The sequence below is a fragment of the Ramularia collo-cygni genome (assembly GCF_900074925.1).
Source record: "Ramularia collo-cygni strain URUG2 genome assembly, contig: RCC_scaffold03, whole genome shotgun sequence".
Classification (NCBI taxonomy): domain Eukaryota; kingdom Fungi; phylum Ascomycota; class Dothideomycetes; order Mycosphaerellales; family Mycosphaerellaceae; genus Ramularia; species Ramularia collo-cygni.
Window position 1 is genome coordinate 795729 of NW_019716257.1, and position 27507 is coordinate 823235.

At 51.3% G+C, this 27507-nt stretch overlaps 11 protein-coding genes; 5 read left to right on the top strand and 6 right to left on the bottom strand.

The window, feature by feature from the left end:
- Positions 1–959: 959 nt before the first annotated feature.
- Positions 960–2753, top strand: RCC_02666 (related to transcription activator amyR; the record flags this gene model as incomplete). The annotated part of the gene is made up of 1 exon (XM_023767957.1): positions 960–2753. The coding sequence occupies one exon, from the start codon at positions 960–962 to the stop codon at positions 2751–2753; it is 1794 nt and encodes a 597-aa protein (XP_023623725.1).
- A 1174-nt stretch (positions 2754–3927) lies between these two features.
- On the bottom strand, positions 3928–5092 carry RCC_02667 (probable sorbitol utilization protein SOU2; the record flags this gene model as incomplete). XM_023767958.1 has 4 exons in its annotated part: positions 3928–4239; positions 4293–4585; positions 4640–4792; positions 4846–5092. 4 exons carry the CDS (start codon positions 5090–5092, stop codon positions 3928–3930), a joined length of 1005 nt encoding a protein of 334 aa, XP_023623726.1.
- A 3380-nt stretch (positions 5093–8472) lies between these two features.
- Positions 8473–8783, top strand: RCC_02668 (uncharacterized protein; the record flags this gene model as incomplete). XM_023767959.1 has 3 exons in its annotated part: positions 8473–8529; positions 8591–8689; positions 8745–8783. The coding sequence occupies 3 exons, from the start codon at positions 8473–8475 to the stop codon at positions 8781–8783; spliced, it is 195 nt and encodes a 64-aa protein (XP_023623727.1).
- A 743-nt stretch (positions 8784–9526) lies between these two features.
- Positions 9527–10033, bottom strand: RCC_02669 (related to synaptobrevin (v-SNARE) homolog; the record flags this gene model as incomplete). XM_023767960.1 has 3 exons in its annotated part: positions 9527–9546; positions 9602–9833; positions 9932–10033. 3 exons carry the CDS (start codon positions 10031–10033, stop codon positions 9527–9529), a joined length of 354 nt encoding a protein of 117 aa, XP_023623728.1.
- Positions 10034–10707: 674 nt separating this feature from the next.
- RCC_02670 (probable glutamine synthetase) lies at positions 10708–12294 on the bottom strand (the record flags this gene model as incomplete). XM_023767961.1 has 3 exons in its annotated part: positions 10708–10738; positions 10792–11806; positions 11862–12294. 3 exons carry the CDS (start codon positions 12292–12294, stop codon positions 10708–10710), a joined length of 1479 nt encoding a protein of 492 aa, XP_023623729.1.
- Positions 12295–13133: 839 nt separating this feature from the next.
- RCC_02672 (probable short-chain dehydrogenase/reductase family protein, putative) lies at positions 13134–14220 on the top strand (the record flags this gene model as incomplete). XM_023767962.1 has 4 exons in its annotated part: positions 13134–13135; positions 13182–13250; positions 13379–13638; positions 13697–14220. Coding segments are annotated over 4 exons (855 nt in total).
- A 420-nt stretch (positions 14221–14640) lies between these two features.
- Positions 14641–15531, bottom strand: RCC_02673 (related to lysophospholipase; the record flags this gene model as incomplete). XM_023767963.1 has 4 exons in its annotated part: positions 14641–14841; positions 14901–15192; positions 15247–15363; positions 15437–15531. The coding sequence occupies 4 exons, from the start codon at positions 15529–15531 to the stop codon at positions 14641–14643; spliced, it is 705 nt and encodes a 234-aa protein (XP_023623731.1).
- Positions 15532–15926: 395 nt separating this feature from the next.
- RCC_02674 (related to aromatic ring-opening dioxygenase LigB subunit, putative) lies at positions 15927–17105 on the top strand (the record flags this gene model as incomplete). XM_023767964.1 has 5 exons in its annotated part: positions 15927–16157; positions 16221–16326; positions 16430–16444; positions 16571–16786; positions 16840–17105. The coding sequence occupies 5 exons, from the start codon at positions 15927–15929 to the stop codon at positions 17103–17105; spliced, it is 834 nt and encodes a 277-aa protein (XP_023623732.1).
- A 158-nt stretch (positions 17106–17263) lies between these two features.
- Positions 17264–17699, bottom strand: RCC_02675 (probable NADH2 dehydrogenase (ubiquinone) 10.5K chain; the record flags this gene model as incomplete). XM_023767965.1 has 3 exons in its annotated part: positions 17264–17322; positions 17378–17517; positions 17614–17699. 3 exons carry the CDS (start codon positions 17697–17699, stop codon positions 17264–17266), a joined length of 285 nt encoding a protein of 94 aa, XP_023623733.1.
- A 248-nt stretch (positions 17700–17947) lies between these two features.
- Positions 17948–18561, top strand: RCC_02676 (related to FMP43 Found in Mitochondrial Proteome; the record flags this gene model as incomplete). XM_023767966.1 has 2 exons in its annotated part: positions 17948–18178; positions 18241–18561. The coding sequence occupies 2 exons, from the start codon at positions 17948–17950 to the stop codon at positions 18559–18561; spliced, it is 552 nt and encodes a 183-aa protein (XP_023623734.1).
- Positions 18562–19488: 927 nt separating this feature from the next.
- RCC_02677 (uncharacterized protein) lies at positions 19489–23991 on the bottom strand (the record flags this gene model as incomplete). Its single annotated transcript, XM_023767967.1, has 1 exon — positions 19489–23991. The coding sequence occupies one exon, from the start codon at positions 23989–23991 to the stop codon at positions 19489–19491; it is 4503 nt and encodes a 1500-aa protein (XP_023623735.1).
- Positions 23992–27507: the final 3516 nt, after the last annotated feature.

Genomic DNA, 27507 nt, shown 5'->3' on the forward strand with positions numbered 1-27507 from the left:
TCCATTCATCCATCCCTCCATTCCTCAAGGCTCACTGGTGCTGTTGGTGTCCACTCGAAGGTTGATGAGGGCGTCATGCTCTGTCATCGCAAGGATTGAAATACGAGCAACCAAAGCGTCAATCGCCTTCACTTCCCGGCGGAGACGTCTTGTAACGTGATCGCGCACGCTCGAGCTTGGCAGCTGTCAGGCAGCACGTCGTGTGTTTCAGCGATCGCGACGCCGACACGTCGTCTTCGGTCCGAAAGACTGCATCCTGCGACACTAGTGATGCAGCCTTACAGTAGCCGTCCGCTAATCGTGGGCGGGATCCACCGGATAAAGACGGCAACTAAAGACACGCTTCTAACTGCTTCTCTTGGCCGCAAATCTCGCCAGCTATCACCCATTGTGGTTCGCCGACGGGCTTCAAGCCCAGCAAAACGGCCTGGCCCGTCTGAAGCGAGGGAAAAGTCTCTGCACATCGCTCGCGCCACCATGTACGCTATCGCCATGCTTTCACTCCGTCATGGCGCCAGGACTTGTACCTGGCCCCTGCCGTTCTCGAAGGTTGTGTTGAGCTTCTCTGGTCGACCAGCGTACAACGCAATACGGTAAGGTCTCCGTTGGGAGTGCTTATTCTGCACACATTATTCTCGAGAATCCACTCACGGACCCATCTTCCAAGCTGAGTCTCAACCTCATCACCATTCTGCCTCCCCCACGCGCTTTTCCTTCTTCTCATTCCATCTATTACCAATCCTAGAGCGTCGATCACATCTACTGAAGACTTGACCACATACGTGGCTAAAGGCGTGACCATATACGTGGGTCTGGAGAAGAATCGGGCATCACCTGGTCGTTAGAAATCCTCTCTGGCTCCATATTGTCCGGCCTCAGCATCTCTGATGCTGATCTCTACCTTATCAGGCCCAGTAGAGGTTCCTTCTGCCTCGCGTGGGCTGGACAGTGCTCGCAAGATGGCCGACTCAACATCACCGACTCCACCGACCGTGAAGCGAGCCTGCGATGGTTGCCATAGAAGAAAGGTCAAGTGTATTGGCGATGGCACGCGTCCTTGCAAGAACTGCACGTCGGCCGGCCTGACATGTACCTACAACGCTATACCACAGAAGAAAGGGCCCAAGGGAAGTCGGGCCAAGGTCATCTCCGAACTGAGGGAAACGCAGCGTCAGTCTCAGCTGGTGGCCAAACGACACCATGCGGAGTTTGAGAACGAAAATCAACCACCTGCGAACGTTAGGAGACAGGGCCTGCTTTCAATGGAGATGATCACAACTTGCGTCGACTACTTTTTCGCCAACCTATATCCAACACAACCAATCCTGCATCGCCAAAAGGTTGGGGAAACAATTGGCCAAATGGACACAAACACTGAGGCATATTGTTTGACACTGTCGCTGTGTGCATACATGATGATTCAGCCAAACATGGTACTGTCTCCAGGAGCCTTCGATGGTCTTGAGATCCCACCACAGCCGAGTATTCATGTGGGCCAGCTGTTGTTATCAGAGGTTCTGCGGGTACGAAGGGGCTACAACTACGTCGAAAACCCTACAGTATGGTCTGTCATCACTTCGTTCTTTCTGTTCGGCAGCTACTTTTGCCTTGACCGACACAACACAGCTTGGTTTCATCTACGCGAAGCAACGACACTGGCACAGATCATGGGGATGAACGATGAGACGACCTACCAAACACCGGACGTTGTCGAGAACTCACGAATGCGACGACTGTACTGGCTTTTGTTTGTCACCGAGCGAGCATACGCTCTGCAGCAGCACAAGCCTCTCACACTACACGCTACGATCAACCTCCCAACACTGGAAGAAGACCCAGCAGAAACAGCAGAGCTCAACGGATTCATTCATCTCGTCCAGCTATTCAGGCCTTTTGATGATACTTTTGTCGGACTTTGGAACAAAGCTCGAGTGGGATGTACGACCGAGTGGCTGGCACGGCTGCAACAGCAGCTCTCCGATGCGCTTCCAACATATTTGCAATGCACAGAAACCCAAGCAGTGGATTTGAGATGCTCGCAACAATGGCTCAGGTGCATGGTCTGGCAGCTCTCAATCAGCCACGGCTTCCTCTCGTCAGCGGCTGCAGACAATGCCATGAGCTTCAACTTTCCGATTGAGATCTCCCGAGATCTCGTACAGTCAGCGTCACAATTTTCAAAGGAGTCCATGGAAGTGCACGGCATCGGTCTCATCGAGAAGCTCTTCGACGTGGCCTGCACTCTGACAGACGTCTTGTCTGTGATCCCTCAGGATCAGTACGCCTACGGGCTTGGCCCTCGCGACTACCTCAGCCAGCTGATGAACATCATCTCGAATCTTCGCGGAGGCCAACAACGCTACCTTCCCCTGCTCATGCAGAAGATCACCGACACCATGCCAAACACTCCGGCCTATATGATTCCCGCCATTCCTCCCAGCCTCAGGCCTGAGGAGATTTACGATGGAAACCATAGTAGCGCTCCCACGAGTGGAGACTCTACACCGGCGTTTGGAAGCCCTCTTGGAAGCCCGCTCAGCGCTGGCATTCAAATGTACCCTGGTAGCGGATATCCTGATATGAATGTGACTTCGGCGGGCTATCACGGACTTCCGTCGGCTTCTGCACCGTCGCCGATATACAATGCGCCTGCCATCCACAACCCGCCTTCATCTGTACCGTCGCCAGTCTACAACATGGGTAATCTGCATGGACTGCCGTCGCATTTGGCCAAGTATGAGGCAGGGGGCTGAATGGGTGTGGACGGGAACGAAACGACGAAACGACAATCTAAAAGGGTCTCAGAGACATTCCTGAGTCCGTTACAGTCCATCTGGGGAGACAGCACGGATGGGATGAGCCGAAGTTGGAGTAAGGAATGACTGTCAATTCAAAACATGGCAGCGGCCGCTTTAAGTGAAACCTGCATTGGATAGGCAGAGGCCGACGAGAAGACGCAGGATGATGGCGTTGCGTATGATATGAGTTCCTCGTGCGGTCAGGAGACTCACAGCTCCAAGCATCTTTAACATACTATGTAGTTATGAATCTCCCAACATGGACATTGAGATGCAGGTTGCATACTCGCAAGCATGAGAAATGACTCTTTCATCCGATCTATCCACTTCCTTTCGATTGTTGTAGTCCCATGTGCTTCCGTATCGACTCTTGCGGTACCTACCTATGGAAATGTTATCTGCTGATACAGAGGAGATCTTTTGTCGAATGGATCCGTTTAGCATTAGCGTATATTCAGCCAAAGTCATCAAAGTCATAGCTCCACGACCATTCCATTTACTGCACAACATCAAATACACTCCTTTCCCGTCTTGCGTATATGATGCAGTCAAATACACCAGTCGCGGGCCTTCCCACCACTGGGAAAGTCTCCGTCGCGCCGCCGCCAGAGCCGCGTTCATTCAAAGCTCCGCGCGCGGAAGAGAGAATATCGAAGCATCCCGCAGACGTCGAGCCGCGCACACCGGCACCCAAGCCAAAACCCAAGGGCGTGTTCGCACGCATGTGGCCTTTCAAATCCGCAGAGCCGGTTTACTTGGGCGAGCACAATCCCACGCGTGGAGTGGAAGCTTCTCAACGGGTTGTGCGCGAGGGTGTGCTGGACCCACGATATAAAGCGGCGGCGACGCGAGTTACTGCTTTGATTTGTGCTACGCCGATTATGCTGTATTTGACGTACGAGCTGTATCAACGACGATTCAATGGGAAAGGACAGAAGAAGCGACCGGTCATTGCGCAAAAGTCTGTTGAGAATGGGGTTTGAATGTGATGGGACATGGACGACCATGAAAGAAAGATGGGATCATAATGCCGGAATACCATTCGAAAGTGGTCTATCAACGCCGAGCTACAACGCTTCGATGTGTGTACGCAAGCAGATTCAACGCTTCGGATGTGTTCACAATCAGACTACCAAGCCGCATGCCCTCCGTCTATCCTCAGATCCGAGCCGGTCATGAAAGAGCTGGCATCGCTGACCAGGAAAACTGCGGCGCCTCTGTATTCTTCTGGAGCCGATAACCTCCCCAGCATGTTTTGCGTTGGCCAATCCCTTCTCCTCTCGGGATACTGTTCAAAAAGAGCCTCGACCATTGCGGTTACAATGTAGCCTGGAGAGATGGTATTCACGCGGATACCGTGTGTTCCCCACTCCATGGCGAGATTGCGCGCGAGCTGGATCACGCCAGCCTTGGAGGCGTTGTACGCCGGACAGATGAGACCCTAAACTGAAAGTCAGCAAGAGCATTGGCCTTTCACGAGACATCGATATATACCCGGTTCGCAACTGTGCCGCTCATCGATGCAATCATTGCAATGGATCCACCTCGTCCATGTCTGATCATCTCCTTGGCCACTGCCTGCGCAGTCATGAACACTCCCGTAATGTTCACTTCAAACATGGTGTTCGCATCCTTCGCGGTGTAATCCAAGGCGGTCGTTTCCTGCTGTATTCCTGCTGCAGCGATTAAGCCGTCAAGCTTGCCCTGAGTCTCGGAGATATTACGAATGATCTCGTTAAGTTGTGGTACATCGCGAACATCGATCTGTCGATAATGCAAGGTGGTCCCTGGTGCGCTGTCAGTTTTTGCCGTCCGTCCTGGACATGTGCTATGTCACACACCGAGTTCTTCGGCTGCGCGCTTTTGCACGCGGTAGAAATCGGGAGATGGCTCTGGTAATCGGTCAAGCGCGTAGACGGTGGCACCAGCTTCGAGAAGCGCTTCTGCTTGCACTAGACCGAGCCCTCTTGCAGCTCCTGTGACAAGAACGACCTGTATAGACACAAGTCAGCTTAAAGAGCTTGCACGCTTTTTGGTCGAGACTTATTGTCGTTGAGATTGAATTCGGGCAACCGCTTAGTCGTTCCCAAATAGCTTCCTGCTTTGGAATTATCCTTGAGTGCCGCGGCCTCCTCTTTGGGTGCGTCGGGTGGTCCTCTGCCTGCTACTGGRGGGTTGCCTTGCGGAGGATTCTTTACATCATGCTGGAACTGACATCGGATGATTGGAAGAGTACGGGGAAACGCAGTAGCCGTTCGTAGCGATCGTGAAGCTACGCGCTGAAAAACAGACATGATTAGGTCGAGGGAATGAAGGAGCAGCGGCGGGACAGATTCATGGGAGAGGCTTTCTTTAGTACCAAAGCACAATGATGGACTGCCGTGCTACGAGCTAGCATTTAGCCATTGACGAGCAACAACACGGCCGCGGATCTGCAGTCTTTGGTCGTGTCATCACGCGTGGTACCTCCTAGCTGGCCAACTGAGATGCCCCACCATGGAGTTTGTGGGGTTTGCCGGATTGCCTGAAACGGAAACCCGCCTGCAACAACATGCCTGGTGAGATTCAAAGTTGCCGGCCTGCCTGCAGCAGTTGAAGATGCTATACTTTCTGCAAAAACGATAACACGTTTGAAAGGACACCGTTGAACGAAACATTTGAATCTCCGTAAGGCTGCTTCGTTTTGTGCTTRCCGCTACCTATCCGCAAACGTTGTCGTCGATTTGCTATGAGAAGAGTCGTCGAGCATCAATTTCCCCTTCCTTGGACTCTGGGGTCTCGAGAGCGCGCTATTGACCAGGACGTTAACTAGGAATGCCGAAAGAAGGCTGCATTTCCTGTGCAAGGCGAGCTTGAGACTCAGACCACGTGTACAATCACAGACTTTCGCTTCTGTTCCATGTTGGCATTTTCAGAGGAATGACTTATTTCCGGATTGAGAATTACTCCTCCCATTTTTGAGTCGATCCGTATTCGCTGGCACGAATGTTCGAGATGACAAGTCTTCGGATCGAAGAGCGTATAAAGGCCGGGTAGTCGGACGGTGTAGTAGGCTCTTCTCTCCTCTACATGTCCGCTGGACTCTGCAGCATCCACGTACTTCTCATCGGCATGAGGATATCACCTTCTGCCGAGCAAAAAGTGAGTAACTTGTCACTTTCGTGTTGCTTTCGTCGTTCCCTCTAGATTGGTAGCCAAGCCCAGAGACGCAATGCTAATAATATGCCTCTCATCCTGTGAACCCGAGGTCGTGGAATCGAGTGTTCTGGCACGCATAACACGTCCGCTGTAGCAATTTCTTCGAGGGCCAGCATTGAGATATTTCGATCAATATCACTAGAATCACAAACAATTCGACTTATTGTTTACTAAGATCGTTTGCGCAAACCCGGAAGGCTCACCAAGGATGGGCACCAGTCCTCTTGCGAGAGTTCATAGCCTTGATTGCCCCATCGCTTTGAGAAAGACATGATGGCTTGCTGGAACCGCCGACTTGGAAATGGACATGGAGTTGTTGTTTTTCCCCATATGGTACTCTCATGATCTTGCGGCATCGTGCCAAAACGCTTACGATCTTTATAAAAAATCCGGATATCTCGGAAGTCATCTTCATTTCCCTTCGAGGAATTACGGAACGCAGAAAGCTGGTCACGACTCAGATAGTTGGTGGGATTTTGGTTGAAATGTTCCTCCTATGTGGTTTGTGCCTCTGGTATCCAGATGAGCGCGAGCAGATTACAGCGTACTGGACTGGCCTGCTGCTTCAGTTACCGATCGGATGGGGAAGTCTGTATCTGCTGATCCGAGGAGATTCCAAGGGGCACTCTCTAGAGATCTGATAATCTTCTCTGATCGCAAATCAAGTCCTCGCTGGATGCGTATCGGGGCTGCCGAAGTTTGTTACTTATTTCCAGTATTCAACTTAGATTGAAAATATTCCGACGCGCCGAACATTATACTGGCGATAGACGAGACCGTGGGAGTTTGAGTTGCCCCAAAGCATGTCAGTACACGAAACGTCGGCAGATGAACAGAACAAGTCAACAAATATTCCTGGCGCCTTTTCCTAGCGACACCGACACCCTCAATCAGGTGTCTAGTGAAGATGGACCATAGGGACATGCTGCCTTGCCATCGACCAAGGCTTGCTGTGTGGCTGATATGCATCTAGTTGCAAGGATTGCAGGGCAATGCCACAAGTGCATCCTGTCTGTTCCGAGTAGATGAAATGTTGTCCCACACATCTGAAGTTCCTTATTACAACTTCTCCGTGCTCCAGAGTGGACTCCTGCGGACGGGATGATTACACGTCAGCGGGGTCATTAGCCAACTCAGTCGAGATGAATTTGAAAAGCGCCTCGGATCCACGCTCTCTTTGGTAATTCTCATCTGAAGCGTCAAGGAGCGTGAAGGATCTGTAGATTGTGAGCGTGGTGCTCTTCGATGGCGATCTGCGTTCCGCGTGTCGCGACAACATTGGACGTTTGCGAAAGGAGTCGGTCAAACCTTCGCAACCGCCACCCGTAGAACTCCATTGCCGGGAACCTAAATATATGGCAGGTCGAACTTCACCCCAAGCCTTTGATCATCATCCTTCTGGGAGAGACCCACGTGGAACTGATGGCTGCACAGCTGAAAACTTGCTGTCCTCCAAAGGTACCAAGGTAGACATACGACACCCCTTGGCACCCGATGAGCCACGAGTGAAGGATCCCTTCGAACAAGAAGATCGCAGATTCCCAAGAGCTTGGTCCTGCATGTCCCTCAAGAGTAATGGTCAGCTGAAACGAAGATAGGGCTTCCGCTGCCACCTCGGATGATGTGGCGTTGACGCATGCGAACTTCGTCCAGCAAGCTCCCATATCAAACTCTATTCCAGTGATGGTTGTGATAGGCGGTCAGAGGACTAGTTCGTCGTGACTCTGCTTCGAGCTTCCTTCTGCAATCGATATACTTTTCGGAGCAGGACGTCTGACTCCGAGGTGGAAGTGGCTCCGGAGTTGCAAGTGGATCTCAGGCCTCGTGTGCGGATACTGAGTTTGAAGTCGTGGAGCGTACGCCGATGACTTGCTGTAGATCAGTGGCTCACACTCCAGTGGACGTCGCTTCTCGTTCATGTGGTTGACTGCGCCATAGCCTCCACGAGAAGTACATACCAGCCACAGATCGGAAGATTCACAAAGTGGCGGTGACACCACCGATGTGATTGGATCAATCGGAACTTCTGTTTGCAAGAAAAATCTCCAGATGGCACACCTTTTTCGTAGATCCTTGTCCAGGGCATCCCAGTTTTCCAACTTTCTCCGCGCTAGCGATAACAAAACAGTATCATCACCACATCACCAGATCCACACTGTGCAGAAACTGCACCGAACGGGCGAACAAGCTTCCTGACAATGATGCAGTCGACGGGGGTTGTCGCACAACCGCAGTGTACTGCATGGACTAGCCTACCATGAAACAATCCATGCACAGGTGACGGTGTTTCTTGCCTTGCGAGGCAAGAAAAACGTCCAAGCTCTTAACGCAAGGCGCGTTTTATACAAACGAACCTGCTCCCTCTCGTTCACATACTCTTTCACATCAACAATCCACGCCCCAGAAGATCAGTTTCAATTCAAATCACCTTCAACACACAGCAACTACCCCAAATACCACTCTCAAAACCATCAAGATGGGTGCCGTAGCCTCGTGCTTCAACACTTTGGTCAATGCGATCACCAGCTGCTTCGTATGTTCCACTTCGCAGAAGAAATGTCAATACGATCAGTCGCTAATACAGAAGAACACAGATGGCTGTTGTTAACGCCATTGTTTCAGTGGTAAAAATTATCGCAGGCGGAATTGTTTCTTTGTTCTCGGCATTGGTATCCTGCCTCACTTGTGGCAAGGTATGCGCCATTTCCCGTCCTCAACCTTTCCATCATCGATACTAACCTCCGCCAGGCCGGCAAGCGAAGCAAAGCGCGTACGAGCCATGTATAAAACCACACATGACAGGAAGAACGGGCCGGCGATATCGACAACAGATTGGGGATACGGGATTGATTGATACCACGAAGCCGGGTATGAGTTTGAGGAATGCAGGACGCGTACGCGCGCGTGACTAGGGAGAGCGTGTCTTCACGCCAACTTTGATGATGCGGAGCAGTGATACCCATGATGCATGCGACTTGTTGTTTATCAGGAGCGAATTTTAATGAAGCTGTTTGTGTTCGAGAAAGCCAGCAGTAATTCCAAGTCCGCTTCTCCAATATGGTGCAACATTTCCAAGGCCCGGTGACATTGAGCATTGCCGGCATACTTGCAGCGGTGGAAAAAACGATAACACGATCAGGAGGACCGCCTTCGACAAGATACTCCACTCTCCGCGAGACAGCTTCTTTTTATGCCTAAAGCTAGCTGTTCGGCGGCGTTGTCGTCAATTCACTACACGGAGAGCCGGCAAGCTTTGATCTCACCAGCACTTGTTCATGAGTTGTAGTTTACATTCAATGCTACGTACGCAAGTTGCAAACGATTACGGACTTCCATTGCTCCGTATCCATTCATCATAAGGCAATGCTAATCAACAGGTATCGTCGGTGTCGGGTTTCCGGGGTTGGGTATGTGTGTAGAGAGGTGGATGGGGAGGTGTCTGCCGCTCTCAGCAGTCTTGTGGTTCTTTTGCCTGACAGGTCCGCTTCCGTATCGGGGTACATTAATCGTGTGTCGGAAGCTCATTTACTTTACTTGCTGCCATAGATCGCTACCCAAAGTTAGCACGTGCGTCCAGCCTTCATTCCCACATGCGAGCAACTCACCAGAAGGCACAATGATAACCACCAAAAGAATGATGATACCAATGATGATGCACATCCGCATTTTCATGTCCTTCCACCACATTTGCTTCCTCACCCGGTTGGCGCCGCGGCGGAAGCTGTTGGCCTGCGTCGAGAGGTGATCGGTCTTGTCTTGCAGGTTATCCAACCTCTCTCCACGCTCGGAAATCTTGTGAATGTTGTTCTGCATCGTTTGGACAGCGCCGTCGATTTCCTAATAACCACCATCACTCATCAGCTGCCGCCCTTGTCGCTCTCCAGGCAGCATCGCCTTCATTGCGCCTGCGACCGCAGGATGTGCGCGGAACTTACACGTTGAAGACCCTGTGTGCGCGCATTGCCTGCATCGCCTTCTTCGGCGCCACGCTTGACATAGGGGTCATAGAGACCGCCGTCATTGTTGCTGCTCGCCATTGTTGCGCGGAGATGTCAGGAGTTTGGCGGACGTTCGATTGCGATTGCGACGGAATAGGCAGTCGTGAAGTGGTCGTTGGAGGTTTCGCAAATATCCGAGTTCGATGTTGTACGTGAGTGGTTGTTGGAAGTTCGAAAGCGGATGTGGATGTGGATGTTGAGGTGGTGGTTGCCGGGGACTCGTAAGACGACGTAAGACAGCAAAGCGGCTGGCTGGATGGCTTCGACCTTGGCGTGGCGTGGTGRTGGAGGCTGAGAACCTTGAAACTAGTGACTTTTCAAGCCCGATCGTTCGTATTTTGCTATGGCGACGGGCGTGACAAGAACGAAGCAGTGAAGGCAGGAACAATGCGCCCTCGAGGCTACACCCGTCAATAATGACCTGTCGGGTGCTGACTGGTCTGTAACATCAAAGAATCGCGTACGGTTTCAGACCAATAAACGCGAATGGAGTCGACGCCACAGAGTCCTGCAATTCGATCGCCTGGCTGCCTGCCACCAACATATTTTTTACATCAGGTTACATGTTCCTCCCCGCCCACGGGTGGATATGAAAACAATCTATCTGAGTATGCTCCACGGCAGTAAAGATAGGTGTCTGCAGCAAAAGGTCCAGAACAGCAGAACTCAGAGTGACTACTTTGCGTGCTCGTTGCCAATGTCTCTTCCACCGCTTATACTGTCYCAATATACCTCCTGACCTCCCTGCAAGTATGTTAGCAACATGTTCTAGACGCCCAAAAACGACTCAGACTTACCAATCAGTCACGGCTTCGTCCCACAGCCTGATCTCGTGCTCCCTGGTTCCCGCGAAATGGTCAACAAAGTCATCTCCAAATACCTCCCGGGCCACGCTTTCTTTCCGAGCGAACTGCGCCGTGGCATCTTTCAAGCTCTTCGCGAGCCTCTTTCCCTTGTCAGCTTCACCACCAACATCCTCTCCCTTTCCGAGTGGTGGAATTGGAATCTCCATCTTCTTCTCAATCCCACGGTAGCCCAGAGCCAAGATGGCGGAGAGCACGAGGTAGGCATTGGTGTCAGCACCGGGAACACGAATCTCAAATCTGGTTCCCTTCGGCGGTGATGTCGGTGGTGCGATCAATCGAATCGAAGCAGCGCGATGCTCTAGACCCCAAGACACAGTGACAGGAGCCCAGAAGTTCTCCACAAGACGCTTATAGCTGTTGACAGTGGGTGCAACAAGCGGCATGATATCTGGTAGACCGTCGAGTAGGCCGGCAAGGAATTGTCGACCAATGTCTGACACGTGTACCAGATCGGGGTAAGGTGGGTTGGGGTCCGCCTCTTCTCTGACGAACAAATTCGCCCCAGTCTTGTTGTCCTTCAACGAGATGTGCATGTGCCCACTGTTACCTGGAAGACCCTCTCTGGGCTTCGCCATGAAGCATGGTGTTATACCATAGTTTGAGCTCATGTTCTTTACTGTCAGCTTGAAGAGGGCCGCCCGATCCGCCATCTGCCTGATCTCGCCGTACTCCAGTGCAGCTTCGTAAACTCCCGGTCCACTCTCGGTATGCCAGCCTTCAATATCGCATCTGAACTTTCGGCACGCATCGTAGATTCCGTAATACCAATCCTGGTTGTGGACTGGTCGCGTTATGGAGTACCCAAACATGCCGGATTCCAGACTAGGCAGACTGTTTACCGGGTTGTTCTGCAAGAACGTTGCAGTAGCGCTGGAGTTTCTCGCACCGTCAGATGGCGATATATGCGAAGCCTCTGGTGCGCGGAACGTGTAGAACTCGTACTCCGCTATTGGAAGCTGCTGTTAGTATTGGTCTTGCGCATGGGAATATCTCCGACTAACCGCCAGCTAGAGCCCCCATCCCCTTTGCTTGAATCTTCTGTACAGCTCTCTCCAACAAGCTTCGAGGACAAGCACTCAAGCTCTGTCCTTCAGGCTCGCGAAAGCTGCAAAGGAAGAAGGCAACATTGTTCTCCCATGGCATACGTCTGAAGCTGCTGAGATCCACCTCTGCCACCATGTCTCTGTATCCATTCTCCTTGTTGCTGATTTTAAGCTCTTTGAAGTAGGTCTGATCATGCATGTCCCAGCCGAAGATCACAGAGCAGAAACCAAAACCCTCCTTTGCGATTGAGAGGAACTTCTTCTTTGACATGAGCTTCCCTCGCAGCTGACCATCAATATCCACGCCGGCGACTTTGACGCTCGTGTCATCTTTAAGCAGCTCGGGCAAGTCCTCATGCGTGAGCTTGGAGGGATCGTCGGTGATGGCCATTGTCGCGGTATGAGAGCTGGTCGTTGTCGTGTTGAGCACAACGAAAGAGCGGCAGTGTTGAAGACTTCTCGGATCGTTCTGGAGCTTTGAGATTGCTTATCGGCTTATTGCTGGGGTCTGTCAAGTAATAAGGCTGTGGCTGTGGGCGTCGCGGCGTAGATCGCCAGTAACGTTGCCCTTCCTATCGTTCAAGGCACAGCGTTTTAGCGGCGGCACACGGGATTTTATACGCGTGGAAGGATCGCTTGATGATGAACCTCAAGAGCTCCATCTTTGGGAACGATTCGCATGAGCACGTGTGCGTGATGAAAGCATAAGTTTTTCTAGGGCTACCTATCATCAATGCGGACTCGATGAACTTTGGCAAGCCGAACCTTTCGACAAAGAACTTCCTGTCCGTCGTCTCGACCGGCCCTACAAAGAGATACACACCAACCGTTCGGCTGACTGAGGTGCTTGACGTTACATACGATGCCGACTGTCGTACAGCCGGCCGGCGTCGGTGTCGTCACCGCTCATGTAATGGAATGAGCGGCGCACTGGGACTTTTCCGGCAACCTAATCTTATCGCGGCTCTCCCTCATATGAGCAAAAGTGATTGTATCACACGACTCCACAAGATTTCAGTGAACTTGGCCTGCGACATCGCTACAAGTTCGTTTTGCTACGACTCATCTGAAGAGTCATTGAACCCAACACCTTACTTCCACATCGCTTCAAGGCAAGTCGTGTAGCACTCAACACATCCATCAGCTGCGGGAGGGAAAGTTTTACCCGATTGGGAAGCCTACAAGTCAATCTTGTGAATTTCGATTAGAAAAGTCAACTACAACAACATCATGTGAGTTGAAATTGGTGATGACTTTGAACGTGACTGATAGTGGCAGGGCTTCCAACGATCAGGTTCCACGCGGTCGTCTCGCAGGCAAGAATGCTCTCATCACCGGAGCTGCCGGGTAAGTCCTCTTCATTCCATCAGGCGAGGCAAACGATATGTATGGGCTTTGAGTGGCAATGGCTTATGCTGTAATCGTCTCCAACATGACTGGATCGACGAAACTTCAACGGCTAACATATCTTGCAGTGGTATTGGCTTGGAGACAACCATTCTCTTCCTCCGCGAGGGGGCGAATGTGTTGATGTCTGATATCTCGGAGCCTGCCCTTGAGAAAGCCATCGCCAAAGCAAAGGAGCACGCTCCCAACGCAGTTGGCAAAGTTGAGACCGTAAAGGTCGACGTCTCCAAGGAAGCAGACGTACAAGCCGCCGTCGAGAAGCTGGATGCCTGGGGCGGCCTAGATGTTATCTTCAACAACGCTGGAATCATGCACGGAGACGATGCCGGTATGTCCATCACCCACACTTATACCGAGACATTCATGTACTGATGATACCCACCTAGATGCCGTTGAAACCTCGGAGAAAATCTGGGACCTGACCCAAAACATCAACGTCAAAGGAGTTTGGTTCGGCAGCAAGCATGCCGTCCTCGCACTCCGCCGCCACAAGAAGACTCGCGGCAGCATCATCAACACCGCATCCGTCGTCGCTCTCGTCGGATCCGCAACTCCTCAGCTCGCCTACACTGCCTCCAAGGGCGCTGTGCTTGCCATGACCCGGGAGTTGGCCATTGTGCACGCTCGCGAGAACTTCCGCTTCAATTCTCTTTGCCCTGCTCCCCTCAACACTCCTCTCCTGCWGGACTGGCTCGGTGACGACAAAGAGAAACGTCACCGTCGCGAGGTACACTTCCCTTCTGGACGCTTTGGTGAGGCTATTGAGCAGGCACAGGCTGTGCTGTTCTTGGCTAGCGATGAGAGCAGCTTTGTTAATGGAAGCGACTTTGTGGTTGATGGAGGTATGACCAAGGCGTATGTCACGCCCGAGGGTCCAGCTCCGCAGGCGCCTCAGAACTTTGCTCGATGAATTGGTTGATGGATGGAACGTCTTTGTCATGCCATGGCGTACCGGATTTACCTGATAGAGTGGTATAGGGGCGTTGAGAGTTGGCGAGCTCTTCGGCTGACTTGATAGACTGCTACGGAACTACAACGAAGCAAATGCAAATACTGTCGAAAACATTTCCAACCAGGGTTGTCATAATCATGATTTCGTCTTGTGCAGACAGCTTGAGAAGTTGCTCTGGATGGCCAGACAATCGCACGCAAAAAGTCAATCTACTTTCTCAACGCTTGCGGCACTCGATGTCTTGCATCGCTTCCAGATCGCCACAATGCAGATCCAAGCARTACAAAGCCCAACGAGACCAAAAACCATCTTGATCTCTCCTGCATCATACGGTGCCTTGGTCGTCACATCCCTGTCACCTGTACCGACTTGCTGTAGTCAAAGCTTCTTGTCGCCAAGGTCTGGAATGCGCTTCTGCAAGTAATTCTTCAGATCCTCGAGTTCCTCTGGCGCGGCACTGTGTGGTAGACCCTTGTAAGTCTTGAAGTCGACCTCCCATCCCCATTGCTTGAGTGTGGAGGCCGTTGCTTGGCCCCATTTGTATTGGACGACTGGGTCGGCGTCTCCGTRGCCCATGAACTACAAGAGATCAAGTCAGCACAATTTCGCACCTTCTAGACGAGAACTGAAAAACTCACGATAGGTGTCTCTTTGTTGGGAGAATCCGCAGGAACGAGATCCCGCAACTTGCTTTGCAACAGGAGGTAGCAAGAAAGTCCAAAGATGCCTCCCAATTTCGAAGGGTTAGTGATTCCCGCCATCAAGCTCATGGCACCTCCCTGCGAGAAACCTCCCAATACGATCCTCTCGCTGGGGATTCCAGCTTTGATCTCATCTTCAATGAGAGAATGGAAGACTTTCTGCGAGCGAAGAATCCCTGCCTCGTCTTCGGAGCGGTTGTCTAGATCGCCCAAGCTGGCGATATCGTACCTTTGCAAATGTCAACAAGTCTCGCAAATGAGGTGAAATTGGGCTTAAACTCACCAGCCTGGCATCCTCATTCCCATATTGAGCGTGATGGGAATCTGAGGCGCATTGGGGAAAATGAACTTGGTTTCGGGAAACAAGTTTTTGCGGCGGAACTCGTCGGCGAGGAAGTTCCTGTGATTGATGTGAGTATGTTGGGAGTCGTCAAATGGCCACCAAGCAATCCATGGATGGCTCTCGTACTTACCATCCAGCACCTGAATCTCCGAGACCGTGAGCAACGATGATGGTCGACGTGTGGCGCTTAAGCGCAGGGACAACAATTGCCGGTAGACCTGACATGATTTCGTTTTGGTGTGTGATTTTTGTTAAGTTGACTTTCTTCCAAAGGTGATGTTGGTGTGCTGTTTCAGAGCGAGAGCGAGACGCGCGACGCGGAAGTGATCCGCCGTGTCTCTGTACCGATGACAAACTTGCGGCAAGTGATCAACACGACATTTATAACTTGAGAGAGCTTCTAGACTCGGAAAGCTGTGTTTGTGTGCATTTAAGACTCTCTCATGCCTCGTGTCGTATCTCTGACCACATTGCTACTTGTTGCAATATTGACATTATTACTCGCAATCGTTCTCCAACAATCCACTACGGCAGGACAAATATTGAGAACGACGCTGAGCCGAGCCAGCATCACTTTCAAAACCACAGTCCAGAAACATCCGCTGGTAGCAACCGCAAACATGACGACTCGCACCCCAGTCTACTTCCTCTCCCACGGCGGTCCCAACATCATGGAAGACACCAAACATCCCGCATATGCCAAACTTCAAGAAATCGGTCACGAAATCACGGGCAAAGTGAAGCCCAAAGCCATTGTAGTTTTCTCAGGTCACTGGCAGGGATTCCAAGATACCATAGAAGTCAACACTATGGAATCAAGTCCACTGATCTACGATTTCTACGGCTTTCCTGTAGGTCTCATTCATGAATTGATACAGAAAGAGCGAGGCCGTATACTTACCTTTGACGTCTAGGCGCACTATTATGAGTACAAGTATCCCAACAAAGGCTCTCCCGAATTGGCAGAGAAGATCCTGGGAATGCTGCAGACCGCAGGTATCAAAGCCGAAGGCGTTCGTCGTAAGAATTCCCCAACGAGATAACTGGCAAAGGGCCTGAAGAGACAACTCCCCTAGAATGTCAGCCGTAGCAAAGWACCATGCTGACTCGTTATAATGTTTAGGTGGGCTTGATCATGGTAAGATCCTGCAGGGCAGAAGGCATAGAGGGTAGTTAAGATGCTTCTTCCTCGCGACGCCATGTCTCTCTGACCACATCGGAAAATGCCCGAGACATAGCTAACCCTYTTATCCTTCACTTATAGGCGTTTGGGCGTCGTTCATGTGCTTGTTCGACCCAAAGACCAATCCTCTAGACATTCCCATCGTGCAAGTCTCGCTTTTCGACTACTTCAAGGCGGATTTGCACTTCAAGTTGGGGAAAGCCATTGCTTCGCTGAGAGAAGAGGGCGTGCAGATCATCGTCAGTGGTATGGCGGTTCACAATTTGAGAGACATGGGGAGGATGTGGGGCCAGCCTGGTGAGCCTTCCTGTTCAATTCCGAAAGCTTCGAAGTTGACTGTCTTTCGGTAGGTGCCCTGGACTACACATTATCTTTTGATGAGGCTCTACGAGAAGCCGTGGAACAGGATCCGAGTAGTCGCGAAGAGGCCATGACGCAGCTGTTGTCGAGACCGGACTTTAAGAAGGCTCATCCGTCCGCGGATCATTTGATGCCCATCTATGTCGGCGCAGGAGCTGCGAGTGACGAGAAGGCCACTCGGATTTTTACGCTACCGGAAGGCAGTATGAGCTGGGCTCAATTTCGTTTCGGCGAGGTCGGTGCTCCGGCGTCCTAGTCAGTTGTCCTACCATAGCACCATCACAGTGTTCCCAGGAGTCTCAGTCTTCAGCATGTGGGTATCAGTGTCCGTCGATTTCCGCGGTTTGCATACTTGTACATATGTACAGCTTCTTGCTTGCTCCCAAACTCCAACTCCCAAAGCATTCAGATCCGCTATTGTCCTTCCTGCACCAGACCTGTGACTTTTGCCTCTATCGCCTTGTCGTCCAGTCCTGTATCTCCACGTTAGTGCCCACTGCGCCACTGATGTTTTCCCATTCGCCTCACCCTTCAAATCAGCAACCTTCTCCACGCCAAACTCGTAGCGGGCGTAGACTCTCGGCTCGGTGTTCATGGCTTCTCGGATCATGATGGGCGTATATGGGTTGTTCTTCTTCATTGTCGGGTAGGCGCGTGTGAGGAATGAGCTGTGGAGGGAGGCCCTATCAGCAATCTGCTCTCAATGCCGCAGCATATCGTATGCGATCCAGCGCATGTGAATTAGAGGGGATCTCAATTCGTACCGGACGGCATTGGAGTGCTCGCTGGTCTGGCAGTGTAGGAAGCGCAGCTCCTTGATGGACTTTGAGAAGGCGTATTTCGCTGCCATGTTGGGTGATGTAGGAGGGAGTAGAGGGGTCTGGCCGTGTATCGTGAACAGTAACTTGACAGGCGATGCGGTCTCCAATGCTTGCTTGCCTTGCTTACTCCAACCTCACTTTGTGGTTTCGGATGCTTCCCGCCTGTCCGACTCCACTCCGATTGAGCTTCAACCTTCAACCCTCACACGAACCACCAAACACTGTTTGGAACCCTCTCTCTCCTCACCTCACCTCTCACACACAACCACAATCCACCATGGCCTCTCAATTCGGTATGCGCACTGCGCAAACCGCATTCCGCCAATCCGCCTTCAACCTCCGCAATCTCACGCAGCGCCGCCTCGCATCAACCGCACCGCCCTCCCCCGCAGCAGGCACAAACGCCCAAGTCGTGAAAGATGCCGCTGTTGAGCAGAAAGGCTTCGCAAAGCTATGGAACTCCCCCGTAGGCCCCAAGACGGTCCATTTCTGGGCACCCATCATGAAGGTACATCCATTGACAACACTCGTCTCCACTCTCACATCCCAAAAACTAACTGCTGAACAAAGTGGGGTCTCGTCCTCGCCGGCGCCGCAGATTTCGCTCGACCAGCAAAGGACATTTCGCTCTCGCAAAACGCTGCTCTCATGGCCACGGGATTGATCTGGACGAGATGGTGCTTTGTTATCAGGCCGCAGAACATGTTCTTGGCCAGTGTTAACTTTTTGCTGTTTTGTGTGGGAACCACACAGGTCACGCGGGTGTTGACCTACCAGAACAGCTTGAAGGGTACCGACGGTGTGATTGATGCGATCAAGGGCGAAGGAAAGGACTTTGRGCACGCGGTGGAGAAGGCTGAGGCCAAGGTGGAAGCTAAGCTGTCCAAGTAGAGAGGTGCAGGGAGGGTGTAAGATKAATGGATCTAGTGGAGGGGGAGAGGTATGGCCGTCTAGCCGCGGGTGGGTTGGACTCGACGACGACGGTGTGGATATGGAAAGACATATTCGGCTGCGCCCAAATGGCGACGGCTTAACACTCTCATAGTGTATCTAAAGCGACTACGATGGAGTGTGTAGGCTCCGAATGATTCTGCTCTCTTTCCAACATCCAGTAATAGTCTGACATTAGTGTGTCAGCAAGCAGCTACGGCGGAAATATGTCATGCTCTCAGCCAGTCTTACGAACAGTCAAGAGCTTCGAAAGGACCCATTGGATAGGTACGTGGTAATCAAACAGCTCTTGTCAATAGCATTGCCAACGAAGGGAACGAAGTCAATGCGGTAAAAGTCTTCAATTCTGTAGCACGGTCTATCGTAACAGCTCCTCTCTAGCTTTTCGCCTGAGCCAGCAAGTCCTCCAATGGTGCCATACGGGCGAGTTCAACAACAGCGCGAGCTATTGGTATCTCTGCCAATTCCAAGCAACCCTTTTCCCTTTCCTTCCCTATTCCTCCAGCCTGATCAATGTGTTGTGCGGCGAGAATATCAGCAGCGAGATCAAAGTCCCGGTTGTAACTTTGATCGATCAAACCACTGATATCTCAAACCTTCCYCCCCTTCCCCTCTCCTCCATCCTTCCCAAAGTACAATGCGGCGAGAATATCAGCAGCGAGATCAAAGTCCCGGTTGTAACTTTGATCGATCAAACCACTGATATCTCAAACCTTCCTTCCCTTCCCATTTCCTCCACCCTTCCCAAAGTACAATGTGGCGAGAATATCAGCAGCGAGATCAAAGTCCCGATTGTAACTTTGATCGATCAAACCACTGATATCTCAAGCCTTCCTCCCTTCCAACTCCCTCTTTCCCTCCACCCCATCAATTCCTATCTCTCGCCATCTGATCAAGGTCCTGCTCCTCCAACTCACACTCAATGCAAATCTTCGACCTGTAAGCCATTTTCATATCAGCATGAGACTCTCCAACAGATGTTATCCGTCCACCCCGAGGATTGTAAATCTGCGGATCCCCCACACAAGGCTCGCGGGGGTTTTCCGTACGCTTGCATGGGAATTTGGCATCGCCATCATGTTTTCTCCAATAGCAGACTCCATCACCCCGGACGGGTGGTGGAGGAGGTTGCAAAGGCTCATGATTGGCAGGGCGCCTCGATCCGGTGGGTTTCTTGGGTGAGAAAAGGCCCTTTGCGCGAATAGCTGCTGGTGAAGGAGCACTCGCCGTTGAAGGAGCACTCGCTGTTGAAGGAGCACTCGCTTTTGAAGGGGCGTTCGTTGACTCAATATTCTTGAAGACATTGCGGCTGCGCTTCTGGCCTGTGGTAGGAGCTGGAGCAGGCTCCTCTTGTGTGGCATCCCGGACATGGTCTTCGAAATGACACTCGACGCAAAGCTTCAAATCCGCGGCCTTGACCCTGTCCTCGTGGATGTACGCGTTCGTGAGGTTTCCAGCATCGTCATATCGCTTTGGATCACCACAGCAATACCGCTGGCCCTTTTCAAATGAGCGTTTGCAGCGGAAGTACTTGTCTCCGGAGTGCGGTTGGTAGAAGCAGTCCCTGTTGTTTACAATTCTGTCCTGCAATACAGGGTCATCAACACCATCTGGATCCATCGCACTCATCAATCGTGCCGCGATATCATCTTGCACCAAGTTCTTCTTCATGGAGGCGATTTTGCGACATTTCGCGACGTTCTCGGGGACGATCTGTGCTCGGTCCTCTTCCTTCACGACCCAATAATCATCCTCTGTCGCTTCTGGCACAGTGTCGTTGTCTGGCCGCTCTTGCACGGTGTTATTGCCCGTGCCGCCTGGAGCTGGAATCAATGGGTTGGTGTCAAACGTGGCCTGAGGTGTGGGTACAGATAGAGCTGGATTCACAGTATTGGTATTGGATACAAGCTCAGGCATGGGGGCAAATAAGGCTGGATCCAAAAGATTGGTGTCGAATGCAGGCGTGGGGATGGGTGCGAATAGAGCTGGATCCACAGTATTGGTATTGGATACAAGCTCAGGCATGGGGGCAAATAAGGCTGGATCCAAAAGATTGGTGTCGAATGCAGGCGTGGGTATGGGTGCAAAAAGAGCTGGATCCATAACATTGGTGTCAGGCGTGGGTATGGGGGCAAATAGAGCTGGATCCACGAAATTGGTGTCGAATGCGGGCGTGGGCGTAGGTGTAGGAGCAAATAAAGCTGGATCCACAACATTGATGTTGGATGCAGGCACATGCGTGGGTGGAACCAGATCTGGAACCAAAAGATTGGCATTGGATGCAGGCCCAAGCTGAGGTGCAAATGGAGCTGGATTGAACAGATTAGATCCAAATGCAGGTACAGGGAGAGCCGCGTCCGGAAGATTGAAATCGAAGGCAGACCCAGGTTGGCGTAGAGCTGGGAGCTTGGCGCTGGTTGTAGGCGCAGGTGTAGGAGGAGTCGGGTTCGACCGATTCGAGTTGAATGCAGGTACTTTCAGACCGGTATCGACCATATCGAAGTCGGGCGTAAATGCAGAGGGGTTGCTCGGTGCAATCGATAGGGTATTGTTCCGTGATGGAGACAAGAAGAGGCCTGGAAGCGGAGTTTGGAACGACGATGCTTGAGCTAGAGATGGTCTCTGCGACATTCTCGATAGATCGGCGTCCTCTGCCATTTCTTCRTCGTCGTCTTGCCATTCATGGTCCTCCATATCACTGTCACTGTCGGAATCGTCTTTCGTCCCGTCAATGTCCGCAAGAATGCCGTAATCTTCGGCATCGAGGTCCATTCCATCAACAGGTGCGGTCGATTCCATGTCCATTGCATCCTCGGGTGTAGAATCCTCCTGTGCAGGAGTTACACTCGGGTGGACCTGGATCACCGGCTGCTCTCCCGCCTCAACCCCAACCATAGCGTCTCCTGTGAACTGGTTGTCGTGAACTGACTGGTCCACGACGACGACGCTAGGCCCAGGATTCACGGCATTGAGAGCGGTGCTCTCCGCATTCTCCCCGCGGACCACTCCGCTGCTCCCAACGTTCCCGCCATGCACTCCAAGGCTCTCCTCGTCTTTGCCGCCCTGGATGCCGTGCATAGCGTCTCCTGTGGAATGGTCGGTGTGGTCATCTTGACCGGAGACGACGCTGCTAGGGCCAGGAATGCCAATATGGTCAGCAGCAAACCGTACGCTCTTCCCGCATTTCGATTTGCTGCCCTCGGCTTTCTCGCCAGTCAGTTCACTGCTCTCRAGCTGACCTGCATGGTCATGCTGGCTCACAGTGACGCTGCTGGCCTTGGGCTGGACAATATCGAGAGCAGCACTCTGCTCATTCTTGTCGCCAAGCACCTTACTGCCCTCGGCTGTCCAACTCTCGGCTACAGGCGTGTTGCCGCCTGTGGTCTGGCGATCGTGGCCATTTTGGTCGACCGCGACRGTGCTAGGTGTGGGCTTGAGAGTATCTGGAGCGACACTTCCCTTCTTGTTCCCACGGTGCACTTTGGCAACCTCAACTTTACCGCCCTCGACGTCGCTATCGCTCTCGCTATCATCTTCCTTTCGGAACACCCGCGACAGGTCTGCGGAGCTGAAGACGATGTTGGATGTGTCCTTCTTAGGCAGGTTATCGAAGATGCCGCTAGACTTGGCCCGGTGGATTGGGTCGTTGGCGCCACCTGGTCTGTCGGGGAAGAAGGAGGTGAGGATGATATTCGGCTGATCATCTGGAGCGTTGCCAGTGACGGACTGTACAGCATCGCCTTCATTCTGGACGTTCTCATCATCATCTCCTTCCTCGTCATCACTCCATTCCTCGTCACCACTCACTTCTTCTTCATCTTCCTCATCCTCCTCATCTTCGTCTCCACCTTCGTCTCCACTCTGATCTTCCCATTCATCGGAAGATGCTGAGGCCGCGCTCGAGTGCGACTTTTGAGTAGGATCGTTGTCGCCACTATCGCCATATTCCTCTGCAGATTCGCAATGAGCTCGGTCTTGATTTCCAGAGCTATGGACCAAGCTCTCGTCAACATCATCACCGGACTGTTCTTCTGATTCGCAAGTAGCCTGGCGATAATTTCCAGAGCTGCTGACCAAGCTCTCATCAATATCATCGTCGGAATCTTCTTCCGATTCACAAGAAGTCTGGCGATAGTTTCCAAAGCTGCTGCCAAACGAGCCCAACCCGTGAACGGGCTTGTCGGCGCCGCCGGATCTGTCGCCAAAGGAGGATGGGAGAAGGGGTTCCGGCTCCTGTTCTGGAGTCTGGACGTGAGTATGTTCATGGCCGACTTTGCTGTCTTCTTCTTCGACCTTGACTTCGTCAATCCCGTTTTGAGTCTTGACTTCCAGCTCCTTTCTGGGCTCTTCTTCGACTTTTTTGTCTTTGATCACGGCCACAGTCTCGATTTCAGACTCATCTTCCGAAGATTCGTCCGACTCGTCCTTCCATGCTCCCTTCCACGGCGTCCCGGCCTTTACAGCGCGCGGTACGCGCTTGCGCTCGGGAATGCTGTCGACCTGCTCCTGCGCAGAAGACCTCAAACGTCGAACATTGTAGACGACCTGGCTGTGCTGTCGCAAATTTGCCCTGTGGAGCCTAGCCTGGAACTCCTGGGCTTGCGAATCGACCTGCCTCTCGAGTTGAAGACCGCGCGTGAGTGCGCAATCCACAATTTTCTCAAGCGCCTTGATGTGGGCAAGGCTGGATGCATGGCTCAAGCGCTCCTTGCGGAGCTCGCGCTTGTTGTCGATAGCTTCCCGAATGCGAGCGACGAGAGCTCCATCAGCGCCGAGAAGGGAGCACTGATAGAGGATTTGCAAGAAGACCAAGAGGGCGGCAAGGTGTCCGGTCCATGGCGCGAGGTGGTGCTGCGACCACTGGGGGAGGAGCTCCACCAGGGATCGGGCATCGCCCGTTGCTGTCGTCATGGCGAGAGCCACTGTAAAGACGGGGCCGACATAGCGCAGGACGAGAGAGCAGCGGGCAAGAAGAGCGCGCGCGTAGGTAGAGCGCTTTGCTGTGATTATGGCAGCGCGCGCAAGAAGGAAGAAGAGGATGACGCGGTGAATATGCGCCGCCCAGGGAGAAGTCTCGGCCAGCGACTCTACAGCAGCGCACTGCTCGAGGTCCATGCCGGTGATGTTGCCAACATGGTTACCGCTGGCTGACGAGAAGCCGAGGGAGAGAGCGGAGGGAGGAGGCGCGGACGCGGAGAGAGCGGTCGCGAAGGAAGCCGGTTCGATGATGATGTGTTGTGGCGATGCGTAGTCGCCGGGTGTGAACGCATTGATGTTGTTGAGSTCGGTGACGAGGTCGGTGACGGGACCCCTCGCACAGTAGGCGCCCAGCAGGACGAGCACAGCTTTGATGCACTTGTGAGACCACATGGCGGCCAATGTTGATGAATTGGCGGTGATGTTGTGTCGAGTGTTTGTGCGCGGGCTTTGGAGACAAGTTGTGTGTCTCTGGGCAGGCTAGCGGTCAAGACTTCTGGCATTGAGAATGGAAAAGTGGGGTAACTTTGGTAAGTGAATGACACGGCTCAGCTTTCCCGCGAGCGACGCAGAGGCCAACACTTACTGGATGAAGATGCACCAACAAAGGTTCCACCATTACTGAGAACAAGACTCGCACAACACCAACTCTTTGTTTTACGAGATGTCCATTGCGCGGACCCGCGGTTCGTTGAAGCAGGGAATTGGCAGGGAAAGCTCGCCGTGGTTCACGAATGCTCTCACCTTCAGGTCCCTGGAACCACACCTCTTTTTCTAACAATCTCGTTGCTCATATCAAGAACCCAGAAGCGGACTCCATGGACAGTCTGCCTGCAAAGTCGCTTGCTTGCTGAGCACAAGAAGAGGCTTTGAGGTATGCTGGCAACCTATCCTTCCAAACGGTAAACCTAGGCGGCAATTGACGACCCCCGCGGCATGAGCCACCATGTCGAGGCGCACACTACTGGAGAGGACGCGCAAGGACCGGTAATCCGGCTCCATTCGACAGAGCCGTACAAGTTCAGAGCATACCGAGAGGATGCCACCAATTCTTGCGCGTCGTCCGGCAAACATTACAATATCTGCCGTGTTTCTTGAATCTGCTTACGACGCTCCAAGACCTTGATTGAACTATCGAGGAGACCTTGTGTGAGCGCCGTGGCCACGAAATCGGCCAGGAAGCGTCTTAAGGATCCCGCCAGCATCGATACTTGCAGGGCTGGACCTGGAAGAATGGACTTCAAAGACATCATACAAATAGCCCACTCTAGCATCAGGACTCCGTGGTGAAGTGTCAGTGGCATAGATGTAGACGCAGCCAGGGCGGCCTGAATCTATACGGCTAGGAGCGTCCAGCATAGCTCAGTGCAATTCACCAGAACAAGTTGGCCAGATGCAGAGTGTCGATAGGAGAAGTCATGATCAATAAAAGCGCCCTGAACAACTCTCTCGATTGATTAACCGGCCACTCTGCTAGCAGCAATAGTTCTAGCAAGTCTAGAATTGTCGACTCTGCAGAGAGTGAGGTTTTGGGACACCATGGGCATGACTGAGGATGTCGTATCCCGATGAATAATCCTCATATCGACAGCTCTGGTCGGACGAGCAGAGCCACACCTGGCAGCAAGAACAGGTTCCCAGGAGTCTCATGAGCCAGATCCATTCGGACGTTCTTGAATCCCATCCTCAGAGCTGAGCAACGTACAGTACTTCTCGAACTGGCAGTATGAACTCAATGTCATCGTCCACGGGCATGCCTTAGCATAACGAGCCTGCTGGGCGAGGTGCTTATTCCGCACAACCAGGACCCGAGAGCATACCCATCGAGATGGTAGTTGCCTGCTAGGCAACCGAGAGCCTTGAATGGGATAGTCCAGAGCCCAGTGAGTATCCTAACTTCTTGCTCGTACGGGACCTCTGTACCTCGCTGGCCGTCATAAGGTTGACTGGCCGTATCTTGCAACCAGAGGTTCCATCTAGCGGCTCATAGCGRGGACGCATGCTACGTGTTTTATGCTTGTGGGCTTGAAATCGAAGACATCATGGAATTACTAGCTGTATAAATGATAGTGGTCGTCCCTCTCCATAATGCGATTCGTCCTTTGTGATTCATGGTCCTGCTGGATGCGGCCGGAGTCCATGCCCGGCTTTGTCCATCAAGCATAGAGTCTTTCGAGAGTGGCCAGGATGGGACAGTGCTGCATTGAGTACTTTGTGCCTCTGGCCACTCCTTTCCGATGTATTCATGGTCCAATCGAAAGATTTTTGCCTGATGGTCGAAAGTAAGGAGGAGCAGTCGTGAGACCATCTCTGGATGAGCGGCACCTTGGCGTGAAAGCTGCCCGAAGGCGAAAGCGCAGCATCCGAGTACGGCGCGTTTTTAAGAACAACTCTGCAACAATCCTTTTAGGCGATAGTGCGACGCTAGCATTATAGGGTATTAGAACCTCGGTAATTAAAGGTGTATTCCGTATAATAAGTAACAAGTAGCGTAATTTAATATGCGCGTRTAATGTCCTCGCTTTCCTTCTTTAAAGTAATTTTATTTAAGTCTACGATACTTAAGTAATAATAGTAAGGATAAAGTAAAGGTATAATAGTATTACGCGAGTAGCTATATAACTCTCTATATAAGTAAGTAAGATCTCTAAAAGAGTAATAGGATAAAGACCTACTACTCTTTTAGCGACTCTTATTAATACCTAAATACTAATATTAATATCTACTACTCCTACTACTATACTACCCCTTTACTACTTACCTATATCCTCCTCCCTCCTCTATACTACCTATATAAAAGCCTAAGAAGGCGAAGAAGCCTAAGTTACTATACCTATAGCTAGATTATATCGATACTACGAAATACTAGAGGGCTAGAACTTTCTCTAAGAATCCGGATAATAATAGCGAATACGGATATTTTAAGTAGAACTTTATAAGAGTATAAGCTAGGAATTTAATATTTTAAGAGTAGCGCTAACCCGTATAATAGCTTAAGAAAATAGGATTCTCCCTTAACTACGAGTAGAGGAAGATAATAGCTAAGCCTACTATTAAGCACGTCGAGATCTATAATAGCTTTACTAATAGGATTAATAATATCCGAGACCGTCCGAACTACGTCGACGCCTTTCTAATTACGAGCCGGTTTATATAATCCTATTAGAGAATTATTAAAGTATAATAGCTAATAATATCGTAGTAGAATAATATTAACTAAGGAGAAGTATTATAGAGATTATAAGAAGCAGAAGGACTACGATAGTAATATAATTAAAGGCCTAGGGCTATTTCTAGTATATTTCCTACCCGTATAAAGGTATTCGACGCTAACGAGAATAGCGCTATATAATCTAGCGTAGATATTTAAACTTAGCCTATAGTAACTATATCTAGCGGGGAACTAAGAGTACCTACTAGTATAGCGATAGGATAGCTAGTAAGAGAGCTTATTAGGAGAGGCTAAAAGCGTATAATAGCAGACTAGAGAATATATACTAACGACCTAAGTGCGGAATAATTATAAGTATAGCTACGGATAATTAGTTAAAGGGTCTGCGTTTAGGAAAGGATAAGTAGTCTCGTAGGTCTTAAAGTAAGTCTTAGGGTCGGAAGGAATAAGGTATAAAGAATTAGTGCTCTTCTTTCTTCTATATAATCTCGATTTTAGCTATTACGAGTTCGYAATAGGAGCTTAGTATAATATTATAGTAATATTATAGTTCCTTCCTAAATAGGAAAGTTTCTACTCTTTTTATTAAATTATATATTCTATTATCTACTCTACTCGCGGACTATTATACTAGCTACTTTTATAGTAGGATAAATACCTACTACTCTTTAAGCGACTCTTATCTAAATATATATAAAGGAGAGGTACTAAAGAGTAAGGTATAATAAAAGTAAAAG